Source organism: Elephas maximus, chromosome 13, assembly GCF_024166365.1.
Source record: "Elephas maximus indicus isolate mEleMax1 chromosome 13, mEleMax1 primary haplotype, whole genome shotgun sequence".
NCBI lineage: Eukaryota > Metazoa > Chordata > Mammalia > Proboscidea > Elephantidae > Elephas > Elephas maximus.
In genome coordinates this window covers 53,429,990-53,448,230 of record NC_064831.1, presented here as the reverse complement: position 1 = coordinate 53,448,230, position 18,241 = coordinate 53,429,990, and the positions used below count along the sequence as shown (strand labels likewise).

General features: G+C 43.3%; 1 protein-coding gene across 1 annotated transcript in view; it reads right to left on the bottom strand.

The window, feature by feature from the left end:
• Positions 1–15,570, bottom strand: part of RAB8B (RAB8B, member RAS oncogene family) — a 71,370-nt gene extending 55,800 nt beyond the window's left edge. Inside the window, exon 1 of the mRNA XM_049905468.1 lies at positions 15,351–15,570. Within this exon, the coding sequence (XP_049761425.1) occupies positions 15,351–15,474 (124 nt within the window). The 5' untranslated portion in view covers positions 15,475–15,570. The remainder of the gene's footprint in view (positions 1–15,350) is intronic.
• Between the last annotated feature and the right edge of the window lie 2,671 nt (positions 15,571–18,241).

Here is an 18,241-nt window from a genome sequence, read left to right as displayed (position 1 = left end):
ATAGCAAATCTTAGTGATTCATTAGAAAGTAAGACTCCTACCATCTGAACATTTTTAACAAGATACTTTTCTGGATGCAACATAATTTTAGGTAATGGACTGGACAGAGGGTTCCATGGCATGGTTTTTTCAGTACCATTAAACCCCAAAACGAACTCACTGGAAACCACTTCACGTTTAGAAAATTATAAATCAACCATGTCACTTCTCTGCATGTAACCCTTTCGCGTATGTTGTTCCTGTTAGTTGGTGTCAAATCCATTGACTCATGGCAACCCTATGTGTGTACCTATTTTAAAAAAAACACACCAAACCCAGTGCCATCAAGTTGATTCCGACTCCTAGCGACCCTATGGGACAGAGTAGAACTGCCCCATAGGGTTTCCAAGGCTGTAAATCTTTACAGAAGCAGACTGCCACATCCTTTTCCCACAGAGAGGCTAGTGGGTTCAAACTGCCAACCTTCTTGGTTAGCAGCCAAGAATTTTAACCACTGTGCCACCAGGGCTCCTTGTATGCACCTATTTTTTTTAAAAAAACCCATTGTTGTCGAGTAGATTCTGACCCATACCAACTCCACAGGAGGGACTAGAACCGCCCCACAGGGTTTCCAAGGAGCGGCTGGTGGACTCAAACTGCCAACCTTTTGGTTAGCAGCTGAGCTCTTAACCAATGCACCACCAGGGTTCCTGTGTGCACCTATAGTAGGATTAAATCCATCTTCCCTACACTGGCCCTTGACACCATTCATGACCTGGTCCCTGCCACCTGTCTAATCTCTTCCCATCTTGGTCATTGCTTTTAATGTTTAAAAATATTTTTAACCTAGTGCAAAAGTGCCTTGCCTCATCTCGCTGGCTCAAAGCACATGCTGTTCAAAGCCAAGCCCAACATGGCCTCTATGCCTAGTTTGTACGTGTAATCATTCATTATGTACATTAACTATCACAAGGGGAAAAGTGCTAAAAGAGTGTGGAAAAATCATGCTTTATTCATATACTGGCACATTTACTTCCCTACTTCTCTTGATGAGACAGTTTAATGATGAAAAAGAAATTAATAGCATGTATCTTTTTTATCGATACTGTAAAAATATGATCAATGGCTTGAGATTAATGAATCATCATTTTGATTATTAGGTAAAGAAAAGCCTATTAACTAACTTTCAAGTTGGGTGACCTGCTCCATTAAAATCAGCCAGGGTGTTTCAAAATTTAATGTGTTGTTCAAATTCATGTATGCAAACAAACTCATTCAAATTCAGGAGGCTCCACTCAGAAACTCACCACACTTAAAATTCAGGCCCCAACAGAAGACACTGAGCCGGAATTTGTAGACTGAAACATTTATCCTTTCTAGACAGGGCATTCTTTGCTGGCTTTTGTTTTTGTTTTCACCCTAAGTAGGAATTTGAGATGCCCTAAGAGTCTGCAACAGTTGGAAAGCCACAAACAACTTGCTTCTGAATTGCACTGACATGCTGCACCCAAGGTCAAGGGCTGCTTTCGGATACCTTCACTCTGGGAAGGAGGTTAGGGACAAGCATGTCTAATTCTAACTTTATAGGCGCATGTGGGCCTAAACTCTAAGAACTAATTTTCTAGAAAACTGAAGCATACCCCATTAAGTCTCTTATCATTTAGGAGCCCTGGTGGCACAGTGGTTAAAGCACCCGGCTGCTAACTGAAAGGTTGGTGGTTTGAACCCACCAGCCACTATGTGGGAGAAAGCTGTGAAAGTCTGCTTCTGTAAAGACTTACAGCCTTGGAAATCCTAGGGGGCAGTTCTACTTTGTCCTGTAGGGTCGCTGTGAGTTGGAATCGACTGGATGGCACTGAGTTTTTTGGTTCTCACCCTTTTTCTTAGCCTGACTGTGCACTCAGCACTGTGCTACACTCCCCCATTAAACCACCTGCTGACAACCTTCTGCAGAGAAAAGGGAATGGAGATCAAGGAGGCTGAAGAACTTGGAGAAGTCAGCCAGCTGGTAGGGGTGGTGCCAAGGTTCACCTGCACTACACAGCCTCCCTAAAGGTAACAAATGGGTTTTTTTAATTATTATTCTGAGTCACTGTTGGGGAAGAAAGTCACGGTGGTTGGAAACACAGGCTCGAACCAGGCCGCCTGAATCCCGATCTGAGCTGGTCCTACACGTACCCGCTACAGGACCCTGAGACATTCTTCAACCGTCCTACCGCTCCACTGGAGCCCTGGCCGCGCCGTGGGTAAGACCTCAGCTGCTAAGCAAAAGGTTGGCAGTTTCAAATCCACCAGCTGCTCCTCGGAAACCCCTATGGGGCAGTTCTACTCTGTCCTGTAGGGTCACTATGAGTCAGATGGGTTTGGTTTTGATTTTTTGGTGGCGTAATGGTTAAGAGCTTGGCTGCTAACCAAAAGGCTGGCAGTTCAAATTCACCAGCCACTCCTTGGAAACCCTATGGGGCAGTTCTATAAGGTCGCTATGAGTAGGAATCGACTTGACAGCAACGAGTTCAGAGTTTTGTGCCTCCATGGCTTCATTTGGAAAACAGGGATAATTATGGAATGTACCTAAGAGGTTGTTGTGAGGATTCAATGGATTAATCCATGAAAAATGCCTAGGATGGTGTCCGGTAGCACTCAATAAGTGTTAGGTCTTCTCATTAAAAGCAAGTAATAATGTAATAATGAAGCCCCATCGGGACCTACCCTCCCCACCCTCAGTGGACTGGGACTGACTTCGCTCACACACACATTTTTATTTTAGTGTCTCCCAAGCTCTAGACATAGTGTGCACGCAATTATGCATTCTCAATTCTCAAGACAAAACAGAAATCCTGCAAGGGAGTTACTGTTCTTCTTGTGCCAATTAAGAAATGGTTAAATCATTTGCTTAAGGTATAGGAAATAGTAGAACCGGGATTTGTTTCCGAAGTCTACACCATGTTATTTTGAGTTCTTACATCCTTTTTTCCATTTTGTCCCTGAGTCCATTGGTGATCACTTAGGATCAGGGTTTTAGAAGGCGCTTTAGAGTGTATCTAGCACAACATTCCTTTCTTACATTTGAATAGAAGCCCAGGAATTATAATACTGATTTGCCCCAAGTCACAGAACAAATGCCATTTCCACAGCACCACACTGCCGCTTTTTCCTTTCAGGTGTTGGTGGCCTGCCCCTAGGAGGCCCTCAGCCTTGCTTCTAATCTTTTTTGTGGGGTGGGCTGAGAGAAACCAATGACTGGTATATAAATCACGAATGAAGGCCACGTGAGGGCCCAGGACACCACTATGGGGCAGGTTTTTGAGTTTCAGCACATAGACACTGTTATGTCAAGCCTACCCGCTCCTACCTCGCTGCTTCCTGGCTCACAGTGCCCTTGTGGAGACTTAAACAAATCAGGTGTCAGTCTAGTCTACAAAGCCACTGGACTCTGAGGAAAACTCTACCAAACAGGGCTTTACAAACAAAATGCAGTTATAATTTCAACCTCAAAAAAAGGAAAGGGCAAGCTAACATCAAGTTTAGACTTCATTTGTCAAAGGAAGGAAGCTCGCAATTAAGGTAGCTGTTCCTAGCACATTACAGTCTATTTAAGCTGCACAACACACAAGCATAACAAACCAAGGGCCCCACATGGAGAGGCAATGTGAGATTTCCGATATAATTACTTCCCTTTCCACAAGAGCCAGATTCGTCATTAGACTCTGCCCCTGCTTGCCCCTACTCCATGTGCACAGATTTGAGTACATCCTCAGGGGAATGCCAAACTGGCCTGGGTTAGGAGCCAAGAGGCAAGCCTAAACCAAAGTCCCCTGGCCTTCCAGTGCCAGCAGGCAATGCGCTGCGTGCCTGCATTAGCTGTTACAGGGCTGATTTCATTTGTCCACTCAATGAGCCTCTCAAGGGTTGGTGATCAGTTTCCACAGGTCTTACAGACCACTGGAAGTGACCTCTCCTGCTGGCTACATGCCCAACACACTGAGTCCCACAGAAAACTCCAGGATCCACGCTGAGAGAGGTCATTTGTCTTGGACAGAGTGTGGTCCAGGACCAAGGCTTGGATCCTCTACTGAATGAAATGACCAAGTCAATTACCCTCTCAGAACCTTAGTTTCCTCATGTAGAATGTAGAAATAATAACCTCTTTCCATCTTAGATAATAATTGAAAATCATAAACAAAGTTATGTAAGTGAAAGTACTTCGTAAACAGTAAAGGTGCAAGTACAGGAAAGAGTCTTCTAATAATCTCATCTGCTAACTAGTCTCGCTGCATAAGACCCGCCAGTGGCTCCCCACTGCTCTCAGGTTGAAGTCCAGCCTCTGCAGCAAGGTTTAGAAGCCCTTCACAATCTGCCCTCTATTTATCTTTCAACTTTACCTCATGTCACATCCCCCACTTCACTCTAGGCTTCAGCCAAACAGGACGTCTTTGAGTTCCTCCAGAAGGCTGTGCTGTCTCTTGCATCCACAGAGCCGCTTTGCCTGGAAAGCCCTCCCTGACTCCCAGCTAACTCCTTCTTTACATTCAGATTTTAGCTCAGATGGTGTTCATATCCTCCTAGAAACTTTCCCCACCCTCTCCTCTACACTTTCTTAACATCTTGTATTTATCCCTTCGGAGCCCTTATCATCACTGTTAGAACTGCATGGATACTCATCACTCTTGCCTCTCTGAAAATGCTGTAGACTAAAAAATGCTGGTGACTGAATGAGTGAATTTAGTAAAAACGACAATGACTTGGTGTTCGACGTTATTGGTTGACTAACAAATCGCTACAGCTTTCCCCAGGGAACTTCATAAACAATGAATCCTGGGAGTCTTGAAGAGCAAGGTCAAATCTCACCCACCTCCAGCAGCTCCTTTCTACTGATTAGGAAATAAAGGTCCTGAGAAGCTAGAAGACTTGCCCCAAAGTCAGATGGCTAATCAACGGCAGGAAACCCTGGTGGCATAGTGGTTAAGAGCTACAGCTGCTAACCAAAGGGTCAGCAGTTCAAACTCATCAGGCGCTCCTTGGAAACTCTATGGGGCAGTTCTACTCCGTCCTACAGGGCTGGTATGAGTCGGAATCGACTCAACTGCAATGCGTTTTTGGTTAATCAATGGCAGAGACATGCTGAGATCCTAGATCTCCTGGCTCTCAATCCCTGCCCTTTCTCCCACAAAATGGTGACTATGTCCAGAATGTATGCTAAACCGTCAGTGTTTTCTTCATAACAAGAGAACTGAAGGCAGATGACGTCTAAAAGAGACTTGAAATCAGGAAGCCAAAGTTCAAGTGCTTACTCTCTGATCTTGGGCAATCACAGCACCTCAGGCTTCTCATCTGTCAAATGGAAATTTAGCAGTGGCATACCTAAATAGCGAAAGACTTCCCATTATTTTAGATTAGTTTTCACCTACCTCACCAATTTTTATGTGAAGATAATGAAAATATTTGAAGATGCTTTACAAATTTCTTCTCAAACATTTTTACAACTTTCAAGCACTTATTTTTTTCTGGTGATATTTAGCTTCATTGCTCATCTTAAGCGGTAGGATTCAAAAACATTAAGCAGTCTCTTCAGAACTATAAAAACATTAAACAATTTACAAGATGAATCAACTAATGCTATTACATCGTCCTTCTGTCTTCATGTCATCAACACACTAGTGTCCACCTGCAAAAGGAACCTTCACCCATAATCATTAGCTGAAGAATGAAGGGGACAAACCCATTTTCTGTAGAGACACTGCTTGATTTCACAGACTCATAGAATACTTCAGCCAGAATAGACTCTGAATACCACCAAAGCTTGCATTTATTTGCCTTTCATAGTGAGAAAACCAAACCCATTGCTGTCAGAGTCAATCTCAACTCAAAGCAACTGCCCCATAGGGTTTCCAAGGCTGTAAGTAGTTACAGAAACAGACTGCCACATCTTTCTCCTGCAGAGTGGCTGGTGGGTTGGAACCACAGACCTTTCAGTTAGCAGCCCAGCGCTTTAACCACTGTCCCACCAGGGCTCCTCGATGAGAAAACAGGCCTAGACTAATTTCTTTGGGAGGGCCTTGTGCCATGACCAACTGGAAACATACACTCATTTTTTTTTTCAGAGCACTATACATTTCATTTGTAATGATTCAGAGATGATTTGAACAAAAAAATGTGGTGAATCATATAAAACAAATTAAAATATAAGTTTATATATTAATGAATAATGTTAATAATAATACAAGTTTAAAATGTAATGGTGTTTATCAAAGTTGAAGGGACAACATGGAGACACAATTCTGACATACATATAGTAGCCCAGCATTCAACCAATGTACCGCCCAAAAAACCTGTGCCGTCAAGTCAATTCCAACTCATTGTGACCTTTATACACATATATGTTATATACTTATACATGTAAGTATATGAATATAATTAGTCATAATACATTGATATGTTTACATATAATGCACACATATATAAACATATAACTGTAATTAATATATTTTATATATCTAATTTAAGTGTAATGGAATTTTATGGAAGTAAAAGAAATGATTTCACTTTTCCCATAAATTTTTCATGTTCCTGTAAGACTGGAAAGTTTCAAACAATGGTAAGTAAACAAATTAGGAAACGTACCCACTCAGATTATTTCGTTTGTGGACAACACCGTATGTAATTGTTCATTAACTGGCTGCGATCCAGCCATGTACCTATTTTCTATTATCTATTTTTTTTTTAGTTCTAAACAATATAAGAGAGGGATGGTAGTCAAAGGTCGCTATTAATTCTCCCACTGTTTTATGCATAAGTTTCTAACTCTTCACCAAATAGTTCACTGTGACTGCTAACAAGTAACAAAAGAGGCTGAATGGGTAGCAAAAGAGACTGAAGGGCGGGGAGGGGGGCAGTGTTTTCTTCATTCTTCTCTTCCTCCCCGCTCCCCAGACGCTGGTCTGAGCGAGGTTCTAATGGGCAGTGGTCTGAGTCATTCCCAAATGGAAGAGTTAATCCTCAGTAAAAAATTAATTGTTTTCCATGCTGTCTCAAGATTTTATTCAGCAGAGAAGTGAAAAATTTCTTGTAAAGAACCATCAACAGCTACCCCATCCAAATTCACACCCAATAAACAAATCACTGCAGGGTTACTCACTGACATCTCACAATGCAGATTTTTTTTCTGGTAATGGATTTTGTGTATCGTGTGTGTGTGTGTGTGTGTGTGTGTGTGTGTGTATAAGATCAGAGTATTTTGCAGTATCTATTCCAGATAAGCAAATATTGCAAGTTTTAAATAAATCACCCTATATCTCATGTCAGAACTTGGTCACGCATCTTCAGAGATCTTCTTCCACTTTAGACATCAGGAAAATATCTACATGTTATTAAAATAATTACTGCCAAGTTCTTTGCCAAAGTATGCACAACTATAATGTGATACGGAGGAGCCAAGCCAGTCCCAACTCTGCCAGCAGAAAGCTGAGCAACACTGCACATCGCTTCACCGTTCTGTGGCTGGTTTTTATCGTGATGAGGAGAGACTCTACACATAACCCAGCTTTCACAAAGTGCTCTGAAATCCTGCAGTGCTGTCACGGACTGCAAGAAGCACTGTCATGCAGTATATGTTAGTGACTGCAAGCCTCAATTTGATGAACATGCTACAGGCAGAGTTTTAGCATTTTCCCCTGTGGGCCAAGAATTAAAATTCTGGACTGAGGAAGATGAAAGCTCCCTGGAAAACGGCCAAGGGTTCAGCAACAGGTAAATACCAAAGTGCCTAATTAAACTGATGCTGAGTGCTACAGGTAGGAGGGCAAGAAAACACTCCATCCCAGCCAAGCGGCAGGCTCTTGCTGTTTCCACCAGTTTATGTGGCTTCCCAAAGGAAGTCCCGTGTAACTAAGCAACAAAACAAAAGCAGACTTATTTCTTCCTCTAAAGATAATCGGGCAGCTACTTCCTTTAAAGTTCTCATTAATTCAATTCGAAATAAGAAAAACCCAAAAGTGCAAACCTGAACACATGAAAAGGACACCTTTCAGGCACAATATATCCAGTTATGATGCACCAAGAATATTTTTAATTCTGAAATTTAGCCATAACAGTTGGACAACAAAAAGCTACATGTGAATTTTACAAAAGGGATAGCAAATGATATGGTGTTGGTATCCTTCCCAGGGCAGACATTAGGGATCAATTACAGCTCAGACAGGTCCTCAAAACGCTATACAACACAGCATCCCTGACGCCCACTACCAGTCAGTCAGAATCGGCACTGATGTTAAGCCTATCTCATCCTGGCTTTGAATACTCTTCAACATAGCTATGCCAAGATATTGAAATGGATCTTTAAAGAAAGCCACTGTGTGGCAGTTTGAAGACTAAAATAAAAGCTTCACTTAAGCCATAAAATAATTTTTCTCTCCTGTAATGAGGACAGAAAACATAACTGCAAACATCAGTTTTACTCTAAACACTATGCAATGAAATATTCAAGCGGTTCTATATAATAAATGTTTATATACATCTTTTTTTTTTTAATGGGATTTGGCTTTATTCAACGCAAATGCCGAGCCCAGCTCCAACGCGCTCAGTACCCTGTCACTCCAACAGTGCTGGGCAGAACACAGACACACACATAGCTCCATCTGCTAATTAAAACTGGGTTTGGAACTATTAATAGGCATCTGTTGTATTGTTTCAAGCTAATGGGCAGAGACAAAGCTGAAATGGCTCTTTTAATGCAAACCCAGTGATTTCACTCATTTTCTATTTGGTATTTATGTTAGTGGGGGGTTGGAAGCAGGGAGTTAAACAGCTTATTAAGGACACTGACAGATAAGTGAAATGTCTTTCATATTCCAAAGCATCCTTTTAAAACAGACTGTCAAAGGACATGCAGCGTTTTATATGGGGGAAATACCATTTTTGTGTTAAGAATTCAAATGAAACACTTTTAACCATAACTCTGACCTCGTCCAGTCATCTGTAATACCACAAAGGATAGTAACAGTAACTAAAATGCATTAGCGTTCATACTGTATGTTCACAGCTCATTCGTCCATCCATCCGTCCAGTCAATTAGTCATTTAATACAGGCCTTGGAGAGTTAAGAGGTGATTAAGACTTATTCCTGCCCTAGGAAACTCACAGCAACCCTGAAAGGTAGGTGCAGTATTTTTAACACTCTATTCTAATGAGGTCCTAGAAGGACAATTGACTCCCCAAAGGCCATAAAGCAGGTAACAGCAGACGCCACGACATGAACCAGATCTGAGCCCAGATCCACTGTTCTTCCTAAGTCACCATACTACCTCCCTAACACTTAACATGAGCCAATACACTGCATCTGCCTCGAAAAATTTAATTATTTTAGGGCTTTTTCATGTAAAACACCAGCTCTGATAAAGGATCCATTTTCAAGTACTGTAACCACCACACCAGCCTGGGAACCCCTATGGGGCAGTTCTACTCTGTCCTATAGGTCACTATGAGTCAGAATTGACTTGACAGCAACAGGTTTGGTTTTCTCAGCCATCGTGACCAGTTTGTAAGCAGGTCGCTCATAGACTACTGTTTTTTTGTTTGGTTTTGTTTTGTTTTTAATTGCTAAATAACTTAGGTTTTTATGAGACACTTTCAGCATGTCTTGAAATATGAGAAGATTTTCCAGCATGGAAATGGTAAAGCTACAGCTGAAAAACAGCTGTCCCCTCAGACAGGATATATGCTATCCAGTTTGCCAGGATCCACACTACTCCCTATTGCCTCCTGCTCTGGGCCCACTCCCCTTGTTCACGGTTCCTGCCAGATCCCTTTGAGTTTGCAACTCCTGACCTAGATAGTAATACTCTGTAATCTTATCCTGATTCCCTTTTTTATCTTTCTGTGGCTACTTACATTTCAGAATCTTTGCAATATTACACTCCATGATATTATTCACCACCTAAAATCTACTTCCCCATCCTCATTCAAATCCACTTCTCTCACCCTGCTATGAAAGCTCTTTCCTGCAAAATTTTCCTGAGTAGCAATTCTAACACACACAAGGAAGCTGGTCCCCAGGACAATGGTGTACGTAGGCAGGCTGACCTAGACTACAGCCAGCCTCAGGCCACAACAGCAGCTGCCCAGCTGTCCACTTCTGGTTCTATGGTTCTTTTCGGATTTAGTTACTGGGCTCATCTCAAATTCAGCTCCTAATTTCTCCCTGTCTTCAAAGACAAAACTTATGTTCCTTTAAAACAATGTTCACGCCTATTTCTCTCCAGCTTTTCTCAGTGGATCCAAACAATCTAGCTGCTGTTGCCAAGAAAACCTCCTCCCCGAGTTGCTGGCGTGCAGAATAGCTGGTAGAGCTCCTTATTAAATTACACTTAGTCTTAAGACATAGCCATATCTGTATCCAAGACTTGGTCTCCTCACTCCCAGCCTTACATTCGTTGAATGGCTTTTTTCAATCATTAGAACACTAATTTAGGAGATGATTTTAACCCTTTATCATCAAGCATTAAATTCTACTCTTTCTGAAACAGTGTGGCTCTCAAAGCCATCATATGCATTCTAAAGGGGTCCTAATGGCAGTCTACTGACAGCTTTGAAAGAACACAATGACATTAAAATAAGGCATTATGCAAAAAATATTCAATTTGTACTTGAATGTTCCTTGCATATTTTTGTTTGAAAAAATGAAACCAAGGAATACAACTGTGAAAATTAAAGTCAACTTGCTCTACGCATCTGGGCTGTACTCAGCCAAGTGTTGATATCATCTTGGATAAAAATGTAAATATGACAAAGTTTGTTTTTCAGTCAGTAAGTCTGGATAAAAGCTTTGAATTGCAACGAACCAAAAACAGCTTTTAAATGTAAGCCAACTTTTCCTGTAAAGGGCCAGTCAGTAAATATTTTTAGGTTTTGCAGGTCACATATGGTCTCTGTCACATATTCTTCTTTGTTTTCTTTCATTAACAACCCTTTAAAAATGTAAAAAATCATTCCCAGCTTGTGGACTGTACAAAAACAGGTTGTAGGCCACATTTGGCCCACAGGTGGTAGTTTGCCAACCCCTGATCTTACAGAAAGTCAACCTGAGAAAATATACAATGTTAGAGAATAAAACAGCTAAAAGTGCTCTGATGAGACTGTGGTTGTCATCCAGTCAATTCTGACTCATAGCAACCCCAAGTGACAGAGGACTGCCCCATAGAGTTTCCTAGGCTATAATCTTTAGGGGAGCAGATCGTCAGGTCTTTCTCCCGCAGAGCAGCTGGTGGGTTCACGCCCCAACTTTCAGTTAGCAACCAAACACTAAACCATTGCACCACCAGGGCTCCTTCTGATGAAACTAGGCTTCAACAATTGCCAATATGCCACTCCTAATGTGATTTCAGTAGTTATTTTGTACACGGAATGCACTTTGATCTCCTTACCTGAAACTACATACACAGAAAGAAAGGGCAAAGGACGGCCATGTCTGGAGTTACCCAGCGCAATGTGTAGGACTCTGAATCACTGTATTTGCATTTACTATTTCCCTGAACAGACTCGGCTAATAGAGTGGGGACAGCTTAACTTTCCTCACATATGTGCAAAATCTAATTCTTCCCTGGAAGAGGATCATACTGATCGAAATAGCAGCAGCTCCGTATTTTGAAAAGTAACACAGCCTTGGATTTGGGGTCTCCCTTGAAGCTCTGCTACAGCCAGCTGTGTGATTCTGAGGGCATCGACACAACTTTAGTTTTCCTATTTACAAAATTGGGGCAGGGGCAGAAAATAGGTAATTTCTAAGACACTTTCTGCTGTCCAACTATGACTATACTAAATAGTGAAAGCACTCAGGAAATACCCCAGCAGGAAGCCGGGGGCAGGGGCAGGAGCCAGATGGCAAAGGGGAGAAGATTAAGTTGCCCCGCTAGAGGACAGAGCTGGGTCTTCTCTTTAGTTCTACCAGCACCTTGACTGCTACAGGGCCATTCCAAGACGTCAATTCGTCCTCGTGTCAACGTTAAACCCACGTTCCACAGGAAATGTACATACAGCTAATTGTATTGCCAGTTCCTAGTTGTCTTAACGTCACATCGTACAGACATTTAATTAAAGGTGAATTTTGATTATAGAAGTGGCTTTTGTTCTGTTTTGAGTTCGTCCAAAAACTTTTTCAGTTCTCAAACATTTGAACTGAGAGGCTCGTTGGCACTGGGCGTACCGATTCAAATGGATAAAACAGACCTATTCAATAGTTCACAAATACTGTCTGAATGATGGACCAGAAGGTCCTCAGTAAGTCAGAGGAAAGAAAATCTACCCCATCCCCACCCCCAAGAACAGAAAGGCAATAAGGAAATGAGGGGCCCCCGGGATATGAGAGAAGAAGGCATCTGTGAGACAACTCCATCTGGAATCAAAATAATTGTCTCCTTCCTTTCATGATGGCAGAACTCCTATCAAAACAGTGACTAAAGACAGCAGATACCCCTTTTTAAAACTACTTACACTTTGACAAAGCAAAATTAAGACTTAAAATGTATCTTCGACAGAGGAAACAGGCACGTATACGTATCTACCAAAACATACGCAAGCAAACCCTAGGCGTTAAGAAATGGGTCTTTGCTGTGAAGCAGACCTTAGCGAGTACTGTCAGCAATATTGTGGCAGACCTTGTCAAAGCCCAGTCAGAAAAGCCCAGGAGATTACACACCTAGCTACATCAAGAAATAATCACTACCGGGAGAAGACGGACCACCAACTCCCACCTCAATAACTTCAGATCACCTGGGGGTGAGTCTGGAGGACTTGGGGCCAGAGGAGTAGATACTACTGCTAGAGATATTAACACTCCAACCCTACGTTTGTGAGCAGTGAAGAGTCTGCGAGATTTTTCACTAGAATGGTGTTAATATTCACCTCATTTTCCCAACTTAATTTCAACTGCAAAACATTAGGTTTCAGGTATATAAATTCTTCTGCCTTTTGAAAGCAGTATGCTACCACTTCCTGTCAGAGGTCTGGGGCTAAATAAGGGGCATGGGATTTCCCCTCCTTCATGTCAACTGAAGACAAAGCTCATAGCCTCTTCTTACCATATCCACCCCACAGGAAATATAAAGACCAAGGTCTTACATGCAATTCACTCTATTTAACATCCACCTCCTCTTCTGAACCGTTTTAAGACATTGGTTTTCATGCTGTAATAACTGCAACCCTCCAGAGAACTCACATTTCAGTCATTTAAAAAAAAAAAAAAACCAAGAAAGATTTTTAATCCTTCAGATGGAAAAGTTATTTTTAAAAGCTGCTGTTAAAAAAAAAAAAAAAAAAAAGCACTCTTATAGGAAATGTGGGACAAAAATTAAGGCAAAAAAAAGAGAGAGAAAAAATTAATAGAAGTATTGCAAACAAACAAAAGTCATCCAGAGAGCACGCAAGAAATAGCACCAGTGAGACTAATTCACTCACAGGGCAGAAGGATACTTCTGGGAGACTCATACAGAGAATAAACAAAAGACTGCCCGCTCCTTTAAGACCATCTGTACGGCATTATACATTCAATAATGAAAAGGGATGGTCTGGGCTTTTGAAATTAGTACCTACATCAAAAATTAACGCCCCTTAGTTCCTGTACCAGCTTCCACCAAATCTCTTAGGAATATACTTGAGAGATGACATTTAAAATCTGCTTCCTCAGAGAAGAAAAAGTTCCACTCATGACTGACTGCCAAGAACTTGCAACTCAAACTTCCCTAAGCCCAGACATCACAACACAAATGAGGTTGCTAACCACCCAATCCATATGAAAAAGACCAAAACAAGCAAACAAACAAAACATAGCCTTTTCTAATACTTGATTTAAAGAGCACTCTAACCTAAATATTCCTTTTGAAAAAAAGATAAATTATGCTTTAAATACACAAATATTTGAACACAGCTACTACCGAAGTACTAGTCCCCTAGTTTTCCCCAACCCAGAAATTCATGGTGAAATACGCTGAAAGAACCATAGGAAAGAGGCCACAAACATCACCCAGACAACCAAAAGCTGAGATTCTTAAGGCGCTTAATTAACTGCAGCTATTCGGGAAATGATGTTAAGGTCACTTCTAAAGGCAGCTTAAAACCAACTTTGATTTGCTCTTCAGTTTATTGCAAGTTCGAGATCTTATTTACCTGAACACAATGGTTTCCACTGCAAAAGCTGGAAGGACAGCTCCCAGCCAAGATCAGGAAAAAACTCTTCAATCAATTGGAAGAAATGGGGGCGGGGGGTGAGGTGTGTCACATGTTGTGATTCCTTTAGAGAATAATAATTAGAACCAAAACAAATACACAGGGAGGCAGGGAGAATGTAAGATCAATTTGTTGGCTGAGAAGTTATGAAACATTTCAGCTTTAAGCATTAAAAAACTGAGAAGTATTGTTTCTCGGAAGACAGCAAAGGAGTGAACTGTATTTTCCTGAGCACACCATTCCCCAAAATCACCAATTCCCTCAACACCCATTAACATTCACAGAACAATTTAATCCTTTTTAGACATTACTCTATCATTAGTCACTTTTTGCTCTTCCTCCTGCACTTGATCCAGCAGTGTTCCCAGTTACTGGAGAAAGTCCTGCTCTGCAGAGCTTTCCATTTCCTCTCTCTTTTCCATCTTCTTTCAACCTCTCTTTGCTATACATCCTGTTTCTCTTTTCCTTTCTATCTCAAACCCAGCTCTCCTGTACTTTCTTTACCAAGTGTCCTCAACCTTCCCTCTAGTCCCCTAAACTCTTCTTCCACCTGCAATTTTCTCCTGCCCCTCCCATGACACCTCTGTCCAGACCTCTTGGAGACGGTACCCTCTCGTCCCTCACCTCCTGATCACTCACCCCACTCAACTCCCTCCCGATTGCTTGAGTCTCACCTCTCTTGTCCCTTGTGTCCTCCGTCCCTCTACTTCATATTTCACACCCCTCCCACTTCCCCCAGCCCTTCATTTCCCCCGGCCCTTCATTTCCCCCTTCACATCTCCTTCCTCTTTCCTGTCTTTTAATCCATTTTCACACCCACTATCCTCTTCCCTCTCCCCATGAGAGTCCTTGTGTGCCCCGACTTTGTCCTGCTAGGACCCCTCCCTGTCAGCCCCTCAGCCCTCTCATTTCCCCAATATCTCCAATCCTTGTTCCTCTGGTTCCCCTTTCCCTTCCCTTGCCCCCAAGTTCCTCCTCTCCCCCAGCCCCACGTCCCCGCCCGTCCCTCTCTCTCACGCCTTCGCCCTCTCTCGCTGCCCTCGGCCCTGCCGCCCCCGGGGTCCCCTCCCGGAGAGCCCAAGCCCCCCGCCTCTGCCCGGCCCCCTCGCTCCCGCCCCCCGTTCTCACCCCGTCCCAGACCGCGGGCCCTCCCTCACCGATGGTGGAGATGAAGGTGGTGTTGAAGGCGTCCTCAGAGAAGCGGAACAGGAGGCAGGTCTTGCCCACCCCCGAATCGCCGATCAGCAGCAGCTTGAACAGATAATCGTACGTCTTCGCCATCTTCTCGCTCCGGCCTTCTGACCGGGGAGCGAGAGGAGGCGGCGGGGACAGGCGGGGAGGGAGCCGCGGGCAAGGGGGCGTGCCCGCCGAGCCGCCACCGCTCGTCCCGCCCCGCGCCCCGCCCCGCCTTTCGGAGAAGGCCTGCGCGCCCCGCCCCGCGCGGCCAATCCGCAAGGACTTCGTCATCATCGCCCGCGCCCCAAGGCTTCGTGGGACTTGTAGTTTCCTGGGGGAGTCTCGGGCGTGCCCGACGCGGGCTGTCGGGCCAGCACCAGGGAAGAGAAGAGGCTTCGCTCCCGGCGGGTGACCGGGTGGACGAGGCGTTTCCACCCGAGCTAGGAGGGAACTCCCCGAATCAAACTCTGAGCCTTGCGCCTCCGGGACTTAACCTCACCGTTTCTTTGTGTGCAGGCGCCTTTCAAATCAAGGACCTTGGCATCTGAATCCCGCGGCTCCCACATCTCTTCCGTTTGGACCCGGAGCAGAGATTCTTTCTTTCCTCCGCGCTATTGTGGCGCAGCCTGCGGGTTATCTGTAGGGTTTATTATCCGACTTCTCCAATTCCTGCCCAGCAGCACCTCTAAGCCACCACCAGCTCTCCTATCTCCATGTCACACAGTCCAAAGCCACATATGATGAGTATTTTAGAAGCTCTGCTACTCAGAAACCCCCCTACACACAGACGCGCGCGCGGGCACACACACACACAAGGATGCTTTTAAAAAAAAAAAATCTGGGATTGAAAACATTAAGGGTTGTGCTACAAGTTTGTGCCCTACAAAACTGCAAGCATCATGTGAGGCAGGAACTATGACCGTGGGAATTTAGAGAGTAAGATTTGGATTTTGGCTTGGCTCAACCACTTAATTGGCTGTGACAAGTCACACAGGCTCTCTGCACCTCATTTTACTCATCTGTAAAACGGGTATAAAACAAGCTACCCCCCTCCACACACACACACACACACACACAGCGTCGTAATGAAAATTAAATGAAATGATTAAATGCTGCATGTGAAAACACTGAAACCTATAACCCGCTGTAGAAATGTGAGTGGCGATAGTCATCATTTAGTAAGCTCTCACTTAATGGGCAATGAATGAAGAAGGCAAACAGCATTCTGTCATACTAATTTAATCCTTTATTATTCACTGTCTTGGACTAATTCTTTAATTGTTTGTGGGTATATTCAGGCCTTTTTCATTCACTTATGGCAGAAATCCAACCAGATCAAACTCTTGTGAAAGGGGCATTTACTAGCTCAGATGATCCAGAAAAGCAGGCAAGTAGCTGGGGAGTCGTCAGTGGTGCAAATGGCTAACAAGCCTGGCTGCTAACCGTGTTAATGAAAAGGATGGAGTCCACCCAGAGGTGCCTCAGAGGAAAGGCCTGGTGATCTGTTCTCAAAAATCAGCCAGTGGAAACCCTACAGAGCACAGTTCTACTCTGACACCTGTGGGATCGCCGTGAGTTGGTGGCCACTGGGATATAGCTGAAGAGTAGCTGAGGACGTCTGTGACCAGGACCTCCATTCTGTGAGGGCTTTCATCTCTCCTTCCTTCTGAGTTTTAATTTTTAATATGGTAATATCAATAGTTAAAACTCGCATAAACAAAAGTGCTTTGGAGTCCTCAATAATTTTTGAAAGGATAAAGGAGTCCTGAGACCAAAATACTTGAGAACCACTGGCTTAGACATATGCCTTAGGTATAAGGAGACACCTTCTGGAAGGTTGGAGGTTATTATGGAAACCAGTGAACTCAGCCATTAATGGAGTAAGGAAAAACTTGGCCAGAAAGCTAAACAAGACTGCAAGCTTTTCTAAAACAAATATTGAGTGCCTTGTGACTTCAGGTACAATATCAGTGATATTCCATCCTGAGTCTTCTATGTGGATAGAAGATGGGAGGCATCGTCATTAAGTAACACATTGATCATGCAGTACCCAGAGGGCTGCTGCTGCTACTGCTAACCTAGTGCCTAATTTCTAGAACCTACTTGATGAGAACAAAGCTCTGATGAGGTCAAGGTTACAGTTTTCACCCCCTAATTAGGAGGGGGAAAACCTTGGTGGACATAGTGTTTAAGAGTTACATCTGCTAACCAAAAAGTCAGCAGTTTGAATCCACCAGGTGCTCCTTAGAAACTCTATGGGGTCCTACAGGGTCACTATGAGTCAGAATCGACTTGATGCCAACAGGTTTGTTTTTTGTTTGTTTGTTTTAATGAGGAGGGGAGGAGCCCTGGCAGTGCAGTGGTTAAAGCACTCAGCTGCTAACTGAAAGGCTAGGGGTTTGAACCCACAGTCGCTCCACAGGAGAAAGATGTGGCAGTCTGCTTCTATAAAGATTAAAGCCTTGGAAACTCTATGGGGCAGTTTTACTTTGTCCTGTAGGGTTGCTATGATTTGGAATTGGCTCTATGGCAATGGGGTTTTTGGTTTAATGGGGAGAGATTCTGCCCTCTGGCACAAGTTAAGTTCCCTTGCCTCAGCCAATCCTTGGGCAAGCCTGTGAACTTGGCCCCAGCCAGGGTCTGAAGGCGTGTGGTCAGCTCAGTGGTACATTTTCATCTTCATTCCTGGAGAAGGAAAAAAAAATCTTCAAAGATAAGTGGAATCTTCTTTATTTTCTAAAATGTATGGTTATTAAAATAACTTCCAGTCCCACCTTCTGCATGCAACTATTTACATTCTCTTTCTGTATGACCAAGAACACACTCATGTGGTAAAGAGCTTACATTTAGAAGGGACGCTAGAGTTAGGGAT